The 17,283-nt window shown below is 37.0% G+C and overlaps 1 protein-coding gene across 10 annotated transcripts in view; it reads right to left on the bottom strand.

Moving 5' to 3' along the window:
• Nucleotides 1-2,114: 2,114 nt before the first annotated feature.
• QKI (QKI, KH domain containing RNA binding) overlaps nt 2,115-17,283 on the bottom strand; it is a 182,532-nt gene continuing 167,363 nt past the window's right edge. For 3 of the 10 annotated variants that reach the window (XM_073671413.1, XM_073671416.1, XM_073671421.1), the window contains 3 exons: nt 13,791-14,090; nt 9,491-9,565; nt 2,115-6,279 (listed from right to left, as the gene is read on the bottom strand). In XM_073671413.1, coding sequence (XP_073527514.1) covers nt 6,263-6,279; nt 9,491-9,565; nt 13,791-14,090 — 392 coding nt within the window. In that variant the 3' untranslated portion in view covers nt 2,115-6,262. Of the gene's footprint in view, nt 6,280-7,040; nt 10,408-13,790; nt 14,091-17,283 lie in introns of those variants that run through there. The other 7 variants (XM_073671415.1, XM_073671418.1, XM_073671417.1 and 4 more) reach the window with 5 other exon arrangements.

Raw genomic sequence — 17,283 nt, 5'->3', positions numbered from 1 at the left:
CTGCCATTACTTAAGCCAAACTCCCGGCAGCAATCCTGGGGGCACCGCTCCTGTGCCCACATGATCGCCATAACGTAAATTTAGGTCATTTTGCAGGAATCCTTTCCAATGATGTAACCTTATGTGAAATGTCGTGAAGGGGTTAAACTCAACAAGCTAAAGCTATGTTCACATGTAATCATCCATTAGAATGGATCCAGAAGCAATCCATTGACAAACAAGTTATGCAGACATTTTTTGTCAAACTAAAAAAACACTGATTTCAACTGGATCCATTTTGTTTTTTTTCATTGAAGTCCATGGTAAACAGAGCCGGTAAATAGCCATCCATTTTCTTCCATTTGAAACTGATCCAGTAAGCAAAAATGGATCCTTTTCAAATGAAAAAAAAAAAACGGATGGCTATTTAACGGATCCATTATCCATAGACTTCAATGTTAAAAGAAAAAACAAACACAGATATTGTTGAAATTGGTTATTTAAGCCGGACAATGAAATTGTGTCTGCACAACTTTGCCAACGGGTTGCGGCTGGATCCATTCTAACATATGATTACTGGACATGTGAAGCTAGCCGAAGATGGTTAAGTGCATGCATTTCTGAACATGGCACTTATAACTGAATAAATTGAGAGGTTTTAAAAATACAGTTTTTTCATCATTTGCATATAATTAACATATATTACGTCTGTGATTTTCATAATTCCATTACTTTTCCTTCTGGATGTTGCAATTTCAATGTTGAGTGTATTGTCCATTATTAATATCAGTCAATGCATTTAATAACCTTCAGAGGACTTTATAAATGTTAATATATTTTACAGACTAAGTTCAGAGGCAGAGCTAGAGTCCGTATGTAAAAATAAAGGGAGTCAGAACCTTTGCTTACCTATTCCACAGCTTTGTTTGCTCTGTTGAATGTCTGTAAAATTTGAAAGTTTCCCTCCTTAACTTCAAATTGTGATTTTAGGAGTCCAACCCTGCTGGACTCAAAATGCTAGTTTTAATTTGAGAATTATACAGGTCTGTACGCAGTTTATATTGTGATATCTGGTGACAGCTCCGCTGTAGAGTGTTTGTGTCAACTCCATAGAATAAGGAAGGCTTTACTTCTCGCAGGGTGATTGATAAATGGGACCCTCACTGAGCCATTCTAACTGGAGCAGAAGTCAAGTGCTGTAATCAGCTATCTCAGGTAGTCCCATAGAAAATGAATGAAGAAGAGGTGTGCACTCAATCTCTGCTCCTTTCAGACATTAAATAACTTACTAATTTGGTACAAAGTCTTTAATGACTATATAAGATATCTTATATTTGTTTTCTTTTATGCACATGTGCACCTATAAACAAGTTTACATGTATACCAATAATTAAAAAAAAAACCTCTTTGTAATGTTTTTGCATTTTCTGTTCCACTTGACTTTTTGGTGTTTTTGCTACAGATGTGTATACTGAACTACAACTAGCTTTTCTGTAGTCAGGTTCCAGATGTCATATCACCCTGCAGTGATTGAGAAGAATCCTTTCAGTAGCTCAAGTGTGCATAGGGAGTAATAAAAAGTGGGCTCCCTCTTCCAATGATAGCATCATCATAACACACGCATACTACACACTCTGCATCCCCACCTGCTGTCTAATTGTTCTAAGATCATACAGCAGAAAGGAGATTGTTCAATAAAGGAGTCATCCTGAAAAGATACAATTATAAAGAAAACTAGCAAAAAAAAGATTGCAAAGCCCGCTTTCAGTGTAAAACTAAACTTTCAAGTTCAATACTTACCACCATGTGCCTGTAATTGCCCCCTCTCATATTTGCAGAATTTGGGTAAAGGATGAGGACAGCAGAGTAGTTGAATTTTGACTTTATTGTCCCAGGGAGCACCTTAAAATGGCTGTGCTCTGTTCCATGGTTTAGCCACATTCTCTTTTCTTTGAAGGTGAATGGATCCTCTAATTCAATCTGCTCCCATTTAATAAAACCTAACATTGTGTGGCCTTATGACAGCACCAGTAATGTGATTTATATGACCGCTAAGCGAGCATATGCATTGTGTATGATATATTGCTAAACTTCATTATACCTGTAATTGCCACACCAACATATGTGAAGACAAATAACATTGACTACTGTTTATTTAGAATTTTTAATTGTTACAAAACAAAAATTGTGCAGCTTAAAAAAAAAATGTCCAGGATTAGAAATAGTCATCTTTTTATTCTGTAGGATTAGTGCCACTCATGTCCATGGGCTATGTTTGCTAGTGCAGCTTAACCTCTCAAGAGAATAGGTATAGGACTTTCAAAACAAGACACCACTTGTGGACATGTCCTTTAAATTGTCAATTTTAATACTTTCCCTCAATGCAAGCACTTTTCAATGTGCACTGTAACACCTTTTTGAAATTGTGCCCAACAGATGAGTCCTCCCAACTCCCACAGTTACCCAAGTATGTGCAACCAACAGAATCTGAAGTTTTTCAGCTTGAAATTAAGCTAATAATTTATATAATGAATATTACCACAATATCTTCTTAAACATTTTCCAGTTAACTCCCAATAATTTAAAAAATAAAAACTAACCTGAGCAAACTTTTTGTGAAAACACAATGTCACTGTATATTTTGCAGATATAGATAATAGGTTGTACATAAAAATTATAGCTACATGTGTAGAACACACAACCATAGTTACCCGCTGTCCCCCAAGAAAATACGAGGCTATGCCAGGTGAACTAGGATTACTTAGTATACTCTTAGAACCACACAAGTGTATAACCCAAAATCCAAATGATTATGGAAAAGAAAAAGGAATTTGACCGCTAACGGTACACCATTGTCAGAAGTTCATGGTAGGAATTCTGGTATACTCCGTGTACAGTTAAGCCAATGTTATCCTCAACTTTTATCAGTGAATACTTTCTAAAATCATTAAAGGGATTGTTTACGGTGAGGAAAAGAAAAAAAACCCTCTTAAATTAATATAAACTCTTAATTCCAGTTAGTAAAAAGTATTTAAATAGCACAATAATTGATAGAATCTGATTACGTGTGGAAAGGCATGTCCGCAGTGAGTGGAACTGTGCAATATATTAGGGCCAAGCAGAATGATTTCAGAGTCAGATATCATTCAGTATTAAAAAGTGAATCCGGAGCTAAAAAGCGCTACAGTGAGTGTGTTATTTCAAAGGAGACACAATAATTCTCACTGGTGACTTGCAGAGAGCTGATTATTTAGAGAACAAGGAAGGAGAGAGTGGCATTAGTAATGCAGAGGCTGCATAGGCAAGTGGCAAGACACTATGCCCAGTGAAATCAACACTTTGTTCCCATCTCTACTGGCACGTATTGGCAAGGCATATTTAAAAGTAATGTGCAGAATGTCAGCCGACATACAATATTAAAACAAGTAACGCAGTGTTATCTGTGGTCACGCTCTTCAGTGTTAGTGTGTAACTCAAGACTTTACACATTCTGGTTGTTTTCTAGATCTTACCTTAATAAAACACACAATGTTAATAAACAGACAAAGTCCAGAGTTAGTATCTTGGTATTATAACATTTATTAAAATAATGCTATGGGGTTAATAGAAACAGCAAAGAACCAAAGAATTAAATGCAAGCCATGTAAAAACCCAACTAAAACCCAATATGTCTAATGTCATCCAGTCGCTAACTAGAAGCCAAGAAAGACAACACTCCCAATATAATAAAGTACTGCAAAACAATTGGCAATTTTAGTTATCAAAATTGTGGGTTTTGCATTTTTGTATCCTTTTTCTCAATCAGGAAAAAATCCACTTGAATGTTATATAACATACATATAAAACAAGATAGAAAAATACATTATAAACTTGTAACAATGGCTGTAAATACATTATTTTACATTTTTAGGCAATAGGTTGGTTATGATACATACATAGCATGAAACTACTAAGGTTATAAAGAACAGACAAATACATTTTCATCTGTACGGTTACATATCAGCGACACTCCCAGCTAAACATTCTAAAAAATAAAATATATAATACTGTCAAAGAAACAAAGAAAGAATGAAAATAAAATCTAATTATAAAGAATAAAAACATTAAAATCATAATACTGAGATCAAAGGCATCCAGAGTTTTCAAACATCATGCTTTTATCATAAAGTTGACCCATTTGTTCTTAAGTTTGTTCATAGCAATCATGACTACTTACATGTCTAGATCTATGCATCTTCCACCATTCCCCAAAAAAATAAAAAAACATATTAAAAGTCATCTAACAATAAAACTGCTAAAAGGTCCAGGTTTTTCATAACTGAGATGAATCTGGATCAAATACTGATTTAGAAACGGTCTGATCTCTAAATGCAAAAGTGTTTCAAAATTGTTCAAAACCATACCCTAGAAAGGGAGGAAAAAAATAAACTACTCTACTATATGTAGACCAGGAAGACAAAGCTGGTGGCATGGGAAATAAAAGCAGGAAGCTGAAGAGGAAAGCATGAATGTCTGTTGCATAGTAAATCAACTGAATTTGTTTGGGTGAGATGGGATGGCTGACTAGGTCACCACAAAAGGAGCATGAAATCTAGGCGCTCTAGTGCTGACCTTTCTTACGGACTGTGTAATACACTGCAAACAGTGCAGTGAGGACAATACTGGGAACAAACATCTCCGTGACATTTTAAAAGTAAGTTTTGTTACAATGGCAAAGTTTGACTAAACTGTTCAATATTCACAGAAGTTTGGCAATACTAAAAAGTAGTTGGCATTATGTCAAGTAGAGGCAAGAAAGTTATGACTCCTATGAAAAACTTTTTTTTTGTGGCAACCATATTAGTTTTTTTTTCTTAATACCATATTGTACTGGGCGACTGAATTATACAGCTCAACAGAATTTTAAAATTTCTCATACTGCTAATAAACTTGAGGTCTATCAAAACTTGCTTGGCAACATGCTGCAGGCCATTTGACCTTGACGTAAATAAAAGGAACAAACTTATACAAAACCATGGGACTAAATGACCATGGAGAAAAATAAGGCACTTTCTTTTCTTTAGACTTACACCGATATTAAAACTAAAGAAAGGAAAAAAAATTAAAAAAAATGGTGAGGGATGGGGAACAAAGACAAAAAGCTCTTTTTGGTCTTATTCCTTGACTACCACCAAAACAAAAGCATTTAATGCAACAAAGGGTTGGATTTTTTTTGTTTGTTTTTTTTTCCTTTTTTTACAACACTTGAAAGTATAAAATGCTACATTTCCAAAAATATAGTTTTTTTTTTCTGCACCAGCACCCTTGTATAGTAAAAGTATCTACTTTTGTTCATGTTTTCAATGCACTACACTTGTATCTACAATTTCAATACAATTATACAGCAAATAGGCAAGCATGGCTTTTACATCCTTATTTTTTTTTTTCTATACAGGGAGGTCTAAAACATATTTGAACAGTTTGCCCAGTAATGTGATACATAATGCATGTACCTTGCTCCAATATTTCAATTCGTGAGGCTTTGTGACTAACATTTTACTAATTGCATCACAGTATGTGCATGCAGATAATGTTGTCAGTCTTCATTTGTATAGCAGGGTATAACTCAGAATTTCATGGCACCCTTTATCAATGTAAAAACATTTGGCAGGTGATGTCACAAAGAAAACAAATTGCAGAAAAATTCACCCTGTTAGGGTTTTGTAGTGACTAGAGTACTTCCTAAATTTAATATTTGTTCTTTTAAATATATAAAATCACTTCACCAGTGAAATCCCTGACCAATCAGGTTCATGCATGATGCATCATCACAACACAGTACATTCAGCTTTATACTTCACTATACGAGAGAAAAAACAAACAAAGTAGAGTTCCCTAGAAGTCTCTCACAGTAACTGCCTCTGTCATTGGTAGTTGAGGATCAGCTGTCTTGCCAGTACTGTAGGTGAAGCCGTTATACCGTTCGTTTGGTTAGGACACTAGAATATGATCAGTGCGAAGGGTTGAATTGGACCTTATTGCTTTACTACAATTCAGTGCAGATACTAAAAATCACTTTCACCCAATCAGGGAAAGAAAAAAAAAAAAAAAAACGCAAAAAATGTTGAGTTGGAAGAGAACCATTTTTCTGTGTCTTTTGTTAGATGGTAAGACGAACGGACAAGTGCCTCAGCTCGCTGCACTGAAGACAGGCAAGCAGAGGCGTTTACCAGTTAACTGATCAGCAGGCAGGCATGGTCAGGTCATCATTGGGTGAAGAATTCAGAGGTCAGAAGGTCATAGGTTAGTTGCCGGTGGCGGCTGGGTGGTTAGAAACAAAAAAAAAATGAAAAAAAAAAAAAGAAAGAAAAGATAGAGAAGAGATTAGTTTCAGCTAGTGACTGCTTAATGACAACATGAAAAACTAATCACAACTAATAAAAAAAACAAGCATGTTTAATACTGACATACTGATTGACACCTTCTACAGAATGCAACAAAATCATGATACCAAGTATCATGATTCGAATGTGTGAAGGAGGAGCCCACGCCCATAAAACTGGTTAACAAGTAGAAAAAATGGAAATAAAACACAACTAAGGGCTAATGGTTAGTAGCAGTCGGAAATTGGAGACAATAATGAATCAGCTTGGAACTCAGAAAGAAATTTTCAGACAGTCAGTGCACACAATCAGTATCTGACTGCTATTAAGCATTAGTACTCCCTAATGGTGCAAGCATTGAAGCATCTAATATTAATGATGATGTGATTATTAACTTGGATTAGAGTAATGAATCTAAAGATTTTTTTTTTTTTAAAGCAAAAAATTAAATGAAGAAAAATCAATGCTTTAATATAAAACTAGGGGCCAAACAAGATCGTTTTTGTTCAATAAATTTTATTGCTCATTTCTATTTACAAACACAAAATATCTTGGCCTCATAATACAAAGCAATAATAAACTCTGGTCTAGCACAGTAGGCGTCATCATGTGAACCAGGAATGGCTAACACTATTGCTACTGGCAGCATTTCCAGTTGAAAATACTAATTTACACAATATAGGACACATATAAAATGCATTTGTATGTAAACACTGTAAAAGTCCTGTTTTTTTTTTTTCTTTATTTCTAGACTCAAAAATTTTGAAGTACATAGAAAAACCAAAACAGAATAATCTAATATGCTAATAAAGCATTTTATAACTACAAACAGCCCCCTAATTTCAAAGCTAATACTCTGCAAATACAATAAAATCTGACATTTCATATACATTCCTGCATTATATTTTTATATTTCTTACGCCATCTGTAAATACTATTTTCTTTTTTTGAAAAAAAAAAATAAAAAATAAAAATACAGTAAAACATAAAAAGTTCTCAAGTGGAAAGTTAACATTCCCAGTGTTCTTGAGCTCTTCCTTCCCCAGTAACTCAATCTCCTTCACTAAACTTGGTCCACTTAACAGTAGTATGTTTAAGACTCTTTCAACAGCTTTACTATATATTATGAGGTTCCATTTGCTTATATTGTACTGTTGCCATTATGACTATAGCAGAGGAGATGTAGTCAAGAAGTTTTCAGTGCAAAGTCAGATTTGTGGCATTTCGTAAAATGAAATCCAGTAGGTTCGCAGATAGCTTAGTCTTAAGGACCATGCGTCAGTTGGTCAACTTCATAAAACAGAATGGCAAAAGATATACAGTATCTCTTGTATGAATCGGATTCCCTTCCAATATCTTACGTTTTACGTAGGAACACAATAACACAACTGCGTTCTCTTCATTACGTAATCAGAATCTAAATACAACTGTGGCTCAAAAACTACCACAATGGTGTTATGCAGTCAAAGACTTCTACATTTTGTTGTATATTGAGCTGAATGCACTACTTCTAGAACCGGATTAAGAGATCTAATCAAAAGATGCGGTTACAAAATTATACTGTAATATCAGTTGGTGCAACTTACTGGCATAGCTGTGATACATCCTCTGCCGAGTCTATGGCCAAATACAGTACACACAGGTTTAATTACTGTGCAACATTAACAACAGATTATAACAAGTATTTCAGTCTAGTCTGTCTGTTACAACAATTAAACTGAATATTATAGGATACAAATGTAGTCATGAATAATCATTGAAATGACTGCCCTTCAAGTCAGGAATGCTTAAGTACAAAAGAAGAATCTTTACCAGGACTGCATTAAAAATCACATTCACAGAGAAGTACTACAACAACCGGTAATGTTTCACTACTCAAAGGATCTAGGAAGCTCGAGGCCGAAACCTTGTAAATAGCCATGTGTGCAGATGCCGGGATCGTGATTACTATAATACTGCTTTGTCAATAACCAAAATATTATTGGATTTCAGTCTCATTTTTTATGTTTTACTGAATGGTTGTTTGCAAGATCACTGTAAATGAAGTTTAAGAACTTGGAGACCTCCAAGATTCCTACTGCCTCTTTCAATGTTGAGGAAATTCAGATGGGAAAAAAAAGTGTACTTTACAAATAATACACCATATTTTTTATTTAAATTTTTTAAACACTTCTTTGATACATGGTGGCTCCTGAACTGGACCATCACCTGGGGCAAGCAGCAGTCGCTGATTCCTTCCATTTCTGGATTTGAAACAGGGGGTTGCCCGGTATTTGCACATCCCTCCAAGGTGAGTGCACTACCATATGCCCTGCCAGCCCTCACCATTTCCATTTTATTAAGGATTTCTGCACTATGGATTGCTCTGCTTTTTTATTCTCATTATAGGTTATTCTTTTAAAGAGGTTGTCCACTTTCAAGGCAAAGGACCCCAAATGCTATAAAATAACCAGCATAGCAAGTATCCTGCCCCCCTTTGGGTCTAGTGCCAGGCCCTCGACGCTGCTCTGGTCTTTAGGCTGCAGTGGTGACGTCAAGGTGACCGCATGCATCACCGCTGTAGCTAATCACCGATCTCAGTGGCTGTGCTGAATTATACAGCATGAGCCGCTGAGCTCAGAGATTGACTGGGGCATTGGAGGGGAGCTGGACCCAGGGAGGGCAAGCTCCTACTGCGTTCATTTTATGTATTTCACAGCGTTTGGGGTCCACTATTCTAATATCAAATGGGGCTTTTGCTTCTTTTATTTAATGACACAAAGAAATAATCATTCATCATAAATCAAAACAAAGACAAATACCATCGACAATTATTAGTTAAGGCCACGGATTCAAAGACCCTTCCTTTCTACTTTTATATTTAAGCATTCATCTGTCCAGCTTTGCAACACCAAAGGAAATTCTGCACACCAACATAGAGCAATGTATGCCAGCTGGATGATCACTGGTAAAATAAGTATATAGAAAAAAGGTTTACTGGGAACATTTCAAGAAACTGATGAACCACTGATAGGTGATCAGCATACCTTAAACATCCGCTCTAAAGTATTGGTGTGCATATTAACTGTGGTGTAGTAAACTCACAGACATAGCATTTATGGTAACGAAAGGAAAAAAACAAAACACACAAACTACACAGCTAAACTAACCTCTGTCTGCGGTCACAATCCTTTGGTAAGGATGGACTCGCATATCATGCCTTCGAACTTTAGTTGCCACCGCACCTAGTTAAATTGCAATTACCAAGACAATGTTAGAAACACAACATTCATTTAAAAAGTACACACAAAACATTAACAGGTTCATCAATCAGGAGTTTACATGATGTTTTGCTACAAAAAAAAGGATTTATATTTAAGAAAGCAACACGTTAAGGCACAGTAGTTTAGAGTCATTGCTATATAAAAGATACATGTGCAGATTAATATTGCATTTAATATCACACGCCTGGCCTTAACCTGCTCAGCCCTGTGAGTCCGCTTGGTGTCTGCAAGCACCTGTGACACTGAAGGGCATCATAATGCATTTACTTGCCATGGAGTAGCAGTTTATCTTGAAATCTGTTAGACCCAAGAATAATGAAGCTTTACTAGTCACATAATCATTGAAGTGCTTTACTTGCAGCAGAATAACACCATTTTTCTTTTACTTTAATACTGACATCAGTTGTATTATAAAATATTCCAGTTGTCAATTTTTTAATGATTTGAGTATTCATTATCTTAAGTCAATAAGTAGAAACCACATGAATTAAGTGATTAGTAAAGCGCACAAGTAGGTAACTTAGCAGTCAGCATTCTACTACACACTCACTGCTACTTAGAACGTATAGACTAAATCAAATATTGATCAACATAAAGAAAAGGTTTATTTTAACGATGTGCAAAATAAAAAAATAAGTGCAAGTAAGTCACTGACTGCTAGGCAAAGTTTATTTCTTTATATCTCTCTTTTGTTTGTTCAAGACTGCTGAAACTAGGCAATTGCTAAATTTCAAATCTGATGATCAGTGAAGGGTCATTTAAGATTTTCTTGAATTCTTAGCCTTTCGTGGGGAAAGCCATACCTGAAGACAAAAGGAAGGGAATTAAGAAGCAAGTTAGCATTTTATTATTTTTGAAAATATAATTTGATTATATATCATGTCGCCGAGACCCCCACATATTGCTAATATAAGATGGAAGTGGTGCTTGGAAAGGGCTGTGTAACTTTGTCTTCATTCTGCAGTCTCCAAGTGACTACATGAATGGCCAATTTAGTCAATGGTTGCTGATGGAGCCACCAGAAGTAGAAAGTAAAATTGCATGGCGCTTTATAAGCATTGCTGCCACTTTGGTCTAGTTATTGGCAGCAGTCAGGCACTGGGACAATCCACCCATGTGGAGAATATTAACATTAGGTAAAATCCAGTCCACTATTAGTCCTCCTGACAGCCTCAATGGCAGCCAACAGAACACACAGCAGTTCCAAATCCCCTGTATTCATTAGGGGAGTGCCTCTCTTAGCTGAAATGGCACAAAGTTTTATATGCGAAGTGCTAACAGTGGACAGGACCTGACCTCACAGAATGGCGCCATTACACAGGGAAGCATAGTCTGATGAAAGATGGCATTGTAGTCAGTGGTGTCACAAGTGCCTCCTTACTCAAATCAACCAGTAAGGTTTAATTTTTCTTCAATGAACACCAGTGGTATAATTACATTATTAGAATATAGGCACTCTTTGTTTTCGTTATATTGGCTTCCTAGTACTCCTCTACTAATATATCAATTTACGATAATAAGGAAGGATTGGGGGCCGTTTTATAAAACCGTTTCAGCAGTGCATGTAGCACAGACCAATAACGTCAAGCTTCCGTATGTGCACAATGATAATAAATGGCATGTAGTACAAAGTATCCCCGAAAACAATACGTATAGGCTATAGACTAGTATATCCAGTACAGTACATAGCAGTGCTAATGCAGAGAGGCTCGCCTGCAGTAACTCACAACACATTACATATATAATGGCTGACAGATCTAGGCAATAGCCTTTACGAGAACTAATGCCTTTTAAAGGGGCTTTGAAGAAATCAGGTGGAAAAGGTGGACTAGTCTTCTGAAAGTACCGTAAAGATACAGTATTACCTTTCGGAGAGAATGCATGGATTACTTCTAGTCATCACATATTCTAAAGTGATACTCAATGCAATCTTTATCTTGGGAAATATACAGGGTGGGTCATTTATATGGATACACCTAAATTAAATGGGAATGGTTGGTGATATCAACTTCCTGTTTGTGGCACATTAGTATGTGGGAGGGGGAAAACTTTTCCAGATGGGTGGTGACCATGGCGGCCATTTTGAAGTCGGCCGTTTTGGATCCAACTTTATTTTTTTCAATGGTAAGAGGGTCATTGACACATCAAACCTATTGAGAATTTCATAAGAAAAACAATGGTGTGCTTGGTTTTAACGTAACTTTATTCTTTCATGAGTTTTTTACAAGTTTATGACCACTTATAAAATGTGTTCAAAGTGCTGCCCATTGTGTTGGATTGTCAATGCAACCCTCTTCTCCCACTCTTGACACACTGATAGCAACACCGCAGAAGAAATGCTAGCACAGGCTTCCAGTATCCGTTGTTTCAGATGCTTCACATCTCGTATCTTCACAGCATAGACAATTGCCTTCAGATGACACCAAAGATAAAAGTCTAAGGGAATCATATCGGGAGACCTTGGTGGCCATTCAACTGGCCCACGATGACCAATCCACTTTCCAGGAAACTGTTCATGTAGTAATGCTCGGACCTGACACCCATAATGTGGTGGTGCACCATCTTGTTGGAAAAACTCAGGGAACGTGCCATCTTGAGTGCATAAAGAGGGCAACACATCATCATGTAGCAATTTCAGATATCCAGTGGCATTGAGGTTTCCATTGATGAAGAATGGCCCCACTATCTTTGTACCCCATATACCACACCATACCATCAAGATAAGAGATGTGCAGCATCTGAAACAACAGATACTGGAAGCCTGTGCTAGCATTTCTTCTGCGGTGTTGCTATCAGTGTGTCAAGAGTGGGAGAAGAGGGTTGCATTGACAATCCAACACAATGGGCAGCACTTTGAACACATTTTATAAGTGGTCATAAACTTGTAAATAACTCATGAAAGAATAAAGTTACGTTAAAACCAAGCACACCATTGTTTTTCTTATGCAATTCTCAATAAGTTTGATGTGTCACATGACCCTCTTCCCATTGAAAAAAATAAAGTTGTACCCAAAATGGCCAACTTAAAAATGGCCACCATGGTCACCACCCATCTGGAAAGTTTTCCCCCTCCCATATACTAATGTGCCACAAACAGGAAGTTGATATCACCAACCATTCCCATTTAATTTAGGTGTATCCATAAAAATGGCCCACACTGTATATTAATGCTATATATTAATTTTAATTCACCTTGGACTGCACTAATGGCTGTATCTCTAGAGTTTATACCATCCTAAATTGTTTGCCAGACTATTATTTTATAATATACAATAAATCAAACATGATGTTGAAAAAAAGCCTGAAGGTTGGTAGTCACATTTACTTGATAACTTGCAAGTTATATACAATAACTGATTAGGGAAATCTTAAGTTAATAAATCGAATGAAAGATTAGGTTCCTGAAAAATTTCAAATGCAATTACATATGCTACCACCATGTGGGTTTATACATATCCTTAGGACTGTTCTGCAGTACCCAGCAGCAGCCGCTACACATTAAAAAGGAGCTGTGTAATGCAGTTCCACTTAGTGCAATGATATCCGGCCACTGCTGGAATTTATAGCAGCTGATCCACAAGACTTCTGGGTGTCGGACCCCGACAGATCTGATAATGACGACAAATCTAAAGGATAGGACATCATGTGGCGACTTAACAACCTCTTTCAGTCAGGCTTTAAGCAAGATACCATCATTGTAAGAACTCTGAAAGAGCATTGTAATCCCATGTAGGGATTATGACATTTTTTCTAAGGATGATTGGTATGGGTTACATCTCATGTATATTGCAACTGCCAAAAATGGTTTCTTTACCAAAGAAACAAGTTTATTCCTAAATATTGGCAGTGGCTTACTCAACTGCAACTTTAACGGATAACTATAGACTAAAAGCACGTGGAAAGCTCCCTTAGATTTCAATGGTTTAACAGATTAGGGGTACCATAAAAGAAATAACATTCTTACTTTTAAATTGAGAATGCTTACTTTTAGTGTGGCTTTAAAATTCCGTAATGCATGATTTTATTCATTTTTACATTTAGTATTGCTAAAAATTGGTATATCCCAGGAGTTCCGATTATATAGTATTTTTGGCACATTTAATAACTTTCTTTACAAATTTTTCTATTAGGAACCCAAGCATAAAATATCAACATTAAAAAAAATACAAACTTGCTCGAAACTTACCTAATACTCCACTTGTTTCAATAGGATACTCAAGGATTGATGTTGCTGGGGCCAGTGCATAAGGGTATTCATACGGTGTGTAGATCAAGCCAGCTTCTGGTGCCTGTGAGACTAGTGTAGCAGTCGGATGAGGGGTTCCATTTGGCATGACAGCGGCTGTCTGTATCTGTCTTATCAAAGGCATTAAGGTAGGGCAAGCTGGCGTAGGTGTACGCAGAGCAGCTGGGGGCAGAACAGGCGCAGGCCCAGTTATAATCCGAGGGGCCTGAGCTGTCGCTGCAAGAGAAAAGGCAAGGGCTGCTACAGTAAGCAAAGAAAATTAGAAAGAAGTGTAGAGGCAGCAGTATGGGAAATAGGATAAGGAGTAGATAAAAGGAAAGAATGGAAGAGGAGAAAGAAGCAGGAAGGAAGGAAAGGGGAAAAAAGGAGAATCATTAGTTCATGCGCTGATCACACAAAGTGCCAAAGCACACCACTCAGATGCGTACAAGCTACCCAAAATTACTAGTGTGATTACCATGCTAAAAATCAAAGCAAATCCCTAAGAAGGGCACATTAGAGGTGGAATACATTACTCTAATCAGAGAGAACGCGGTTGGTAAGTATCACAAATAAAAATAAATGTTAGCACAGCCAGTGATTTTGTGTAAGAAATATTCAAAATGCACAAGGACAGGACAAAGCTATTTTTTTATTGTCACAAAAAAAAGGATAAAAGGTTGTGTGGTCAGAATTAGAATGTAGAGGGCAAAAGGTATTTCACTACTTTTTATGTTAACACTTAGGGAGACTGCTGTGCCTTGCTGCATGTCAGAATCTCCATCCGCAATGATGCCCAATGGCCAGATGATACTGACACCAAATCATGATGGTGGAGATTTGATCACATGCATTAAAACACGGTGTCAGCAAAACTGGTTTCCATCTCTAAACCCCCACAGTTGCTCAGTTCATGAGTTACTGCCTAGAATCAATCCAAATGGACAGATGGCTATAGGAACTCTCCAATAATGTCAGAGGGAAGCTTTCACTTTAAATTGCTTAGCGCTCCGTTACATAGGTGTGAAGACATTTAAATATAGAATGCAATGAATGAAAATACATAAAGTCGGAAAGTGGCATGCATGTCACAATTTTTGGCTTCTACTAGGAGAGAACAATATGTGTAAGGTTTCTAGACACATTTTACCTATTGACATTGTTATCAAGCTGAAAAATATGTAAAAGCTGTACAGTAGATGGCATGCACAAAGATCAAGGAACCGCTTGACTGATCTTCAATATGATTTTGTATAGCTAAGCAATATTCATAAAGCATGCATAGGAGTGCAACAAAAAGATGGAGGAACAGAGCATTATTTAAAAAAATACAAGCGAAATAAAAAGGATTAAACTTTTTAGCAATTATCCTTAAAGAGGAAGTAAGAGTCTTTAGTGTTTGATAGCCTTTTCACCATGGACTAGTGTCATTTTTTATTTAGGATATAAGGATATTTTTGCTTCTTTAAAAAAAAAAAGTAAAATAAGCCTTAATAATAAAATAATAATTTTACTCCACATGACCTAGGAATCTTTGCCATGTGCCACGACCTGGAAGGTCACTATTGTTCGCACCAGCAGTCCTAATCTTGCCTGGACAAGATGCTAGATCAATCTGGGATATTGGAGGTAGGGGACACTGGTACTGCAATATCTTTAGCCATTGTATCTTAAAATGATATATTTTTAGATCTTAAAATTTAAATTTAGTCAAACATTCAGTGAGACCAAATGGCTACAAGTGGACAGATCTATACTACAAGTGGTGCGAGCAGTTGTTAAATGCAATAAATAAAAATAAAAGTATAATTCAGCTTTACAATGTGTTTATATAATGTACAGTACAGACCAAACGTTTGGACACACCTTCTCATTTAAAGATTTTTCTGTATTTTCATGACTATGAAAATTGTACATTCACACTGAAGGCATCAAAACTATGAATTAATACATGTGGAATTATATACTTAACAAAAAAGTGTGAAACAACTGAAAATATGTCTTATATTCTAGGTTCTTCAAAGTAGCCACCTTTTGCTTTGATGACTGCTTTGCACACTCTTGGCATTCTCTTGATGAGCTTCAAGAGGTAGTCACCGGAAATGGTCTTCCAACAATCTTGAAGGAGTTCCCAGAGATGCTTAGCGCTTGTTGGCCCTTTTGCCTTCTCTCTGCGGTCCAGCTCACCCCAAACCATCTCGATTGGGCTCAGGTCTGGTGACTGTGGAGGCCAGGTCATCTGGCGTAGCACCCCATAACTCTCCTTATTGGTCAAATAGCCCTTACACAGCCTGGAGGTGTGTTTGGGGTCATTGTCCTGTTGAAAAATAAATGATGGTCCAACTAAACGCAAACTGGATGGAATAGCATGCCACTGCAAGATGCGGTGGTAGCCATGCTGGTTCAGTATGCCTTCAATTTTGAATAAATCCCCAACAGTGTCACCAGCAAAGCACCCCCACACCATCACACCTCCTCCTCCATGCTTCACGGTGGGAACCAGGCATGTAGAGTCCATCCGTTCACCTTTTCTGCGTCGCACAAAGACACGGTTGTTGGAACCAAAGATCTCAAATTTGGACTCATCAGACCATAGCATAGATTTCCACTGGTCTAATGCCCATTCCTTGTGTTCTTTAGCCCAAACAAGTCTCTTCTGCTTGTTGCCTGTCCTTAGCAGTGGTTTCCTAGCAGCTATTTTACCATGAAGGCCTGCTGCACAAAGTCTCCTCTTAACAGTTGTTGTAGAGATGTGTCTGCTGCTAGAACTCTGTGTCGCATTGACCTGGTCTCTAATCTGAGCTGCTGTTAACCTGCGATTTCTGAGGCTGGTGACTCGGATAAACTTATCCTCAGAAGCAGAGGTGACTCTTGGTCTTCCTTTCCTGGGGCGGTCCTCATGTGAGCCAGTTTCTTTGTAGCGCTTGATGGTTTTTGCAACTGCACTTGGGGACACTTTCAAAGTTTTCCCAATTTTTCGGACTGACTGACCTTCATTTCTTAAAGTAATGATGGCCACTCGTTTTTCTTTACTTAGAATTTGTATTATGGCAAGAAAAAAGCAGCAAACAGTCTATTCAGTAGGACTATCAGCTGTGTATCCACCAGACTTCTGCACAATCCCACTTATTAAACCTGACAGGGCACACCTGTGAAGTGAAATCCATTTCCGGTGACTACCTCTTGAAGCTCATCAAGAGAATGCCAAGAGTGTGCAAAGCAGTCATCAAAGCAAAAGGTGGCTACTTTGAAAAACCTAGAATATAAGACATATTTTCAGTTGTTTCACACTTTTTTGTTAAGTATATAATTCCACATGTATTAATTCATAGTTTTGATGCCTTCAGTGTGAATGTACAATTTTCATAGTCATGAAAATACAGAAAAATATTTAAATGAGAACGTGTGTCCAAACTTTTGGTCTGTACTGTATGTATCATGAAAAAATGTGCCT

Source organism: Phyllobates terribilis, unplaced genomic scaffold (assembly GCF_046119375.1).
Source record: "Phyllobates terribilis strain yellow unplaced genomic scaffold, ASM4611937v1 Scaffold_3__8_contigs__length_932513732, whole genome shotgun sequence".
Lineage (NCBI taxonomy): Eukaryota > Metazoa > Chordata > Amphibia > Anura > Dendrobatidae > Phyllobates > Phyllobates terribilis.
Note: the sequence above shows the minus strand (reverse complement) of the source record. Positions and strands in the feature narration are given on the sequence as shown.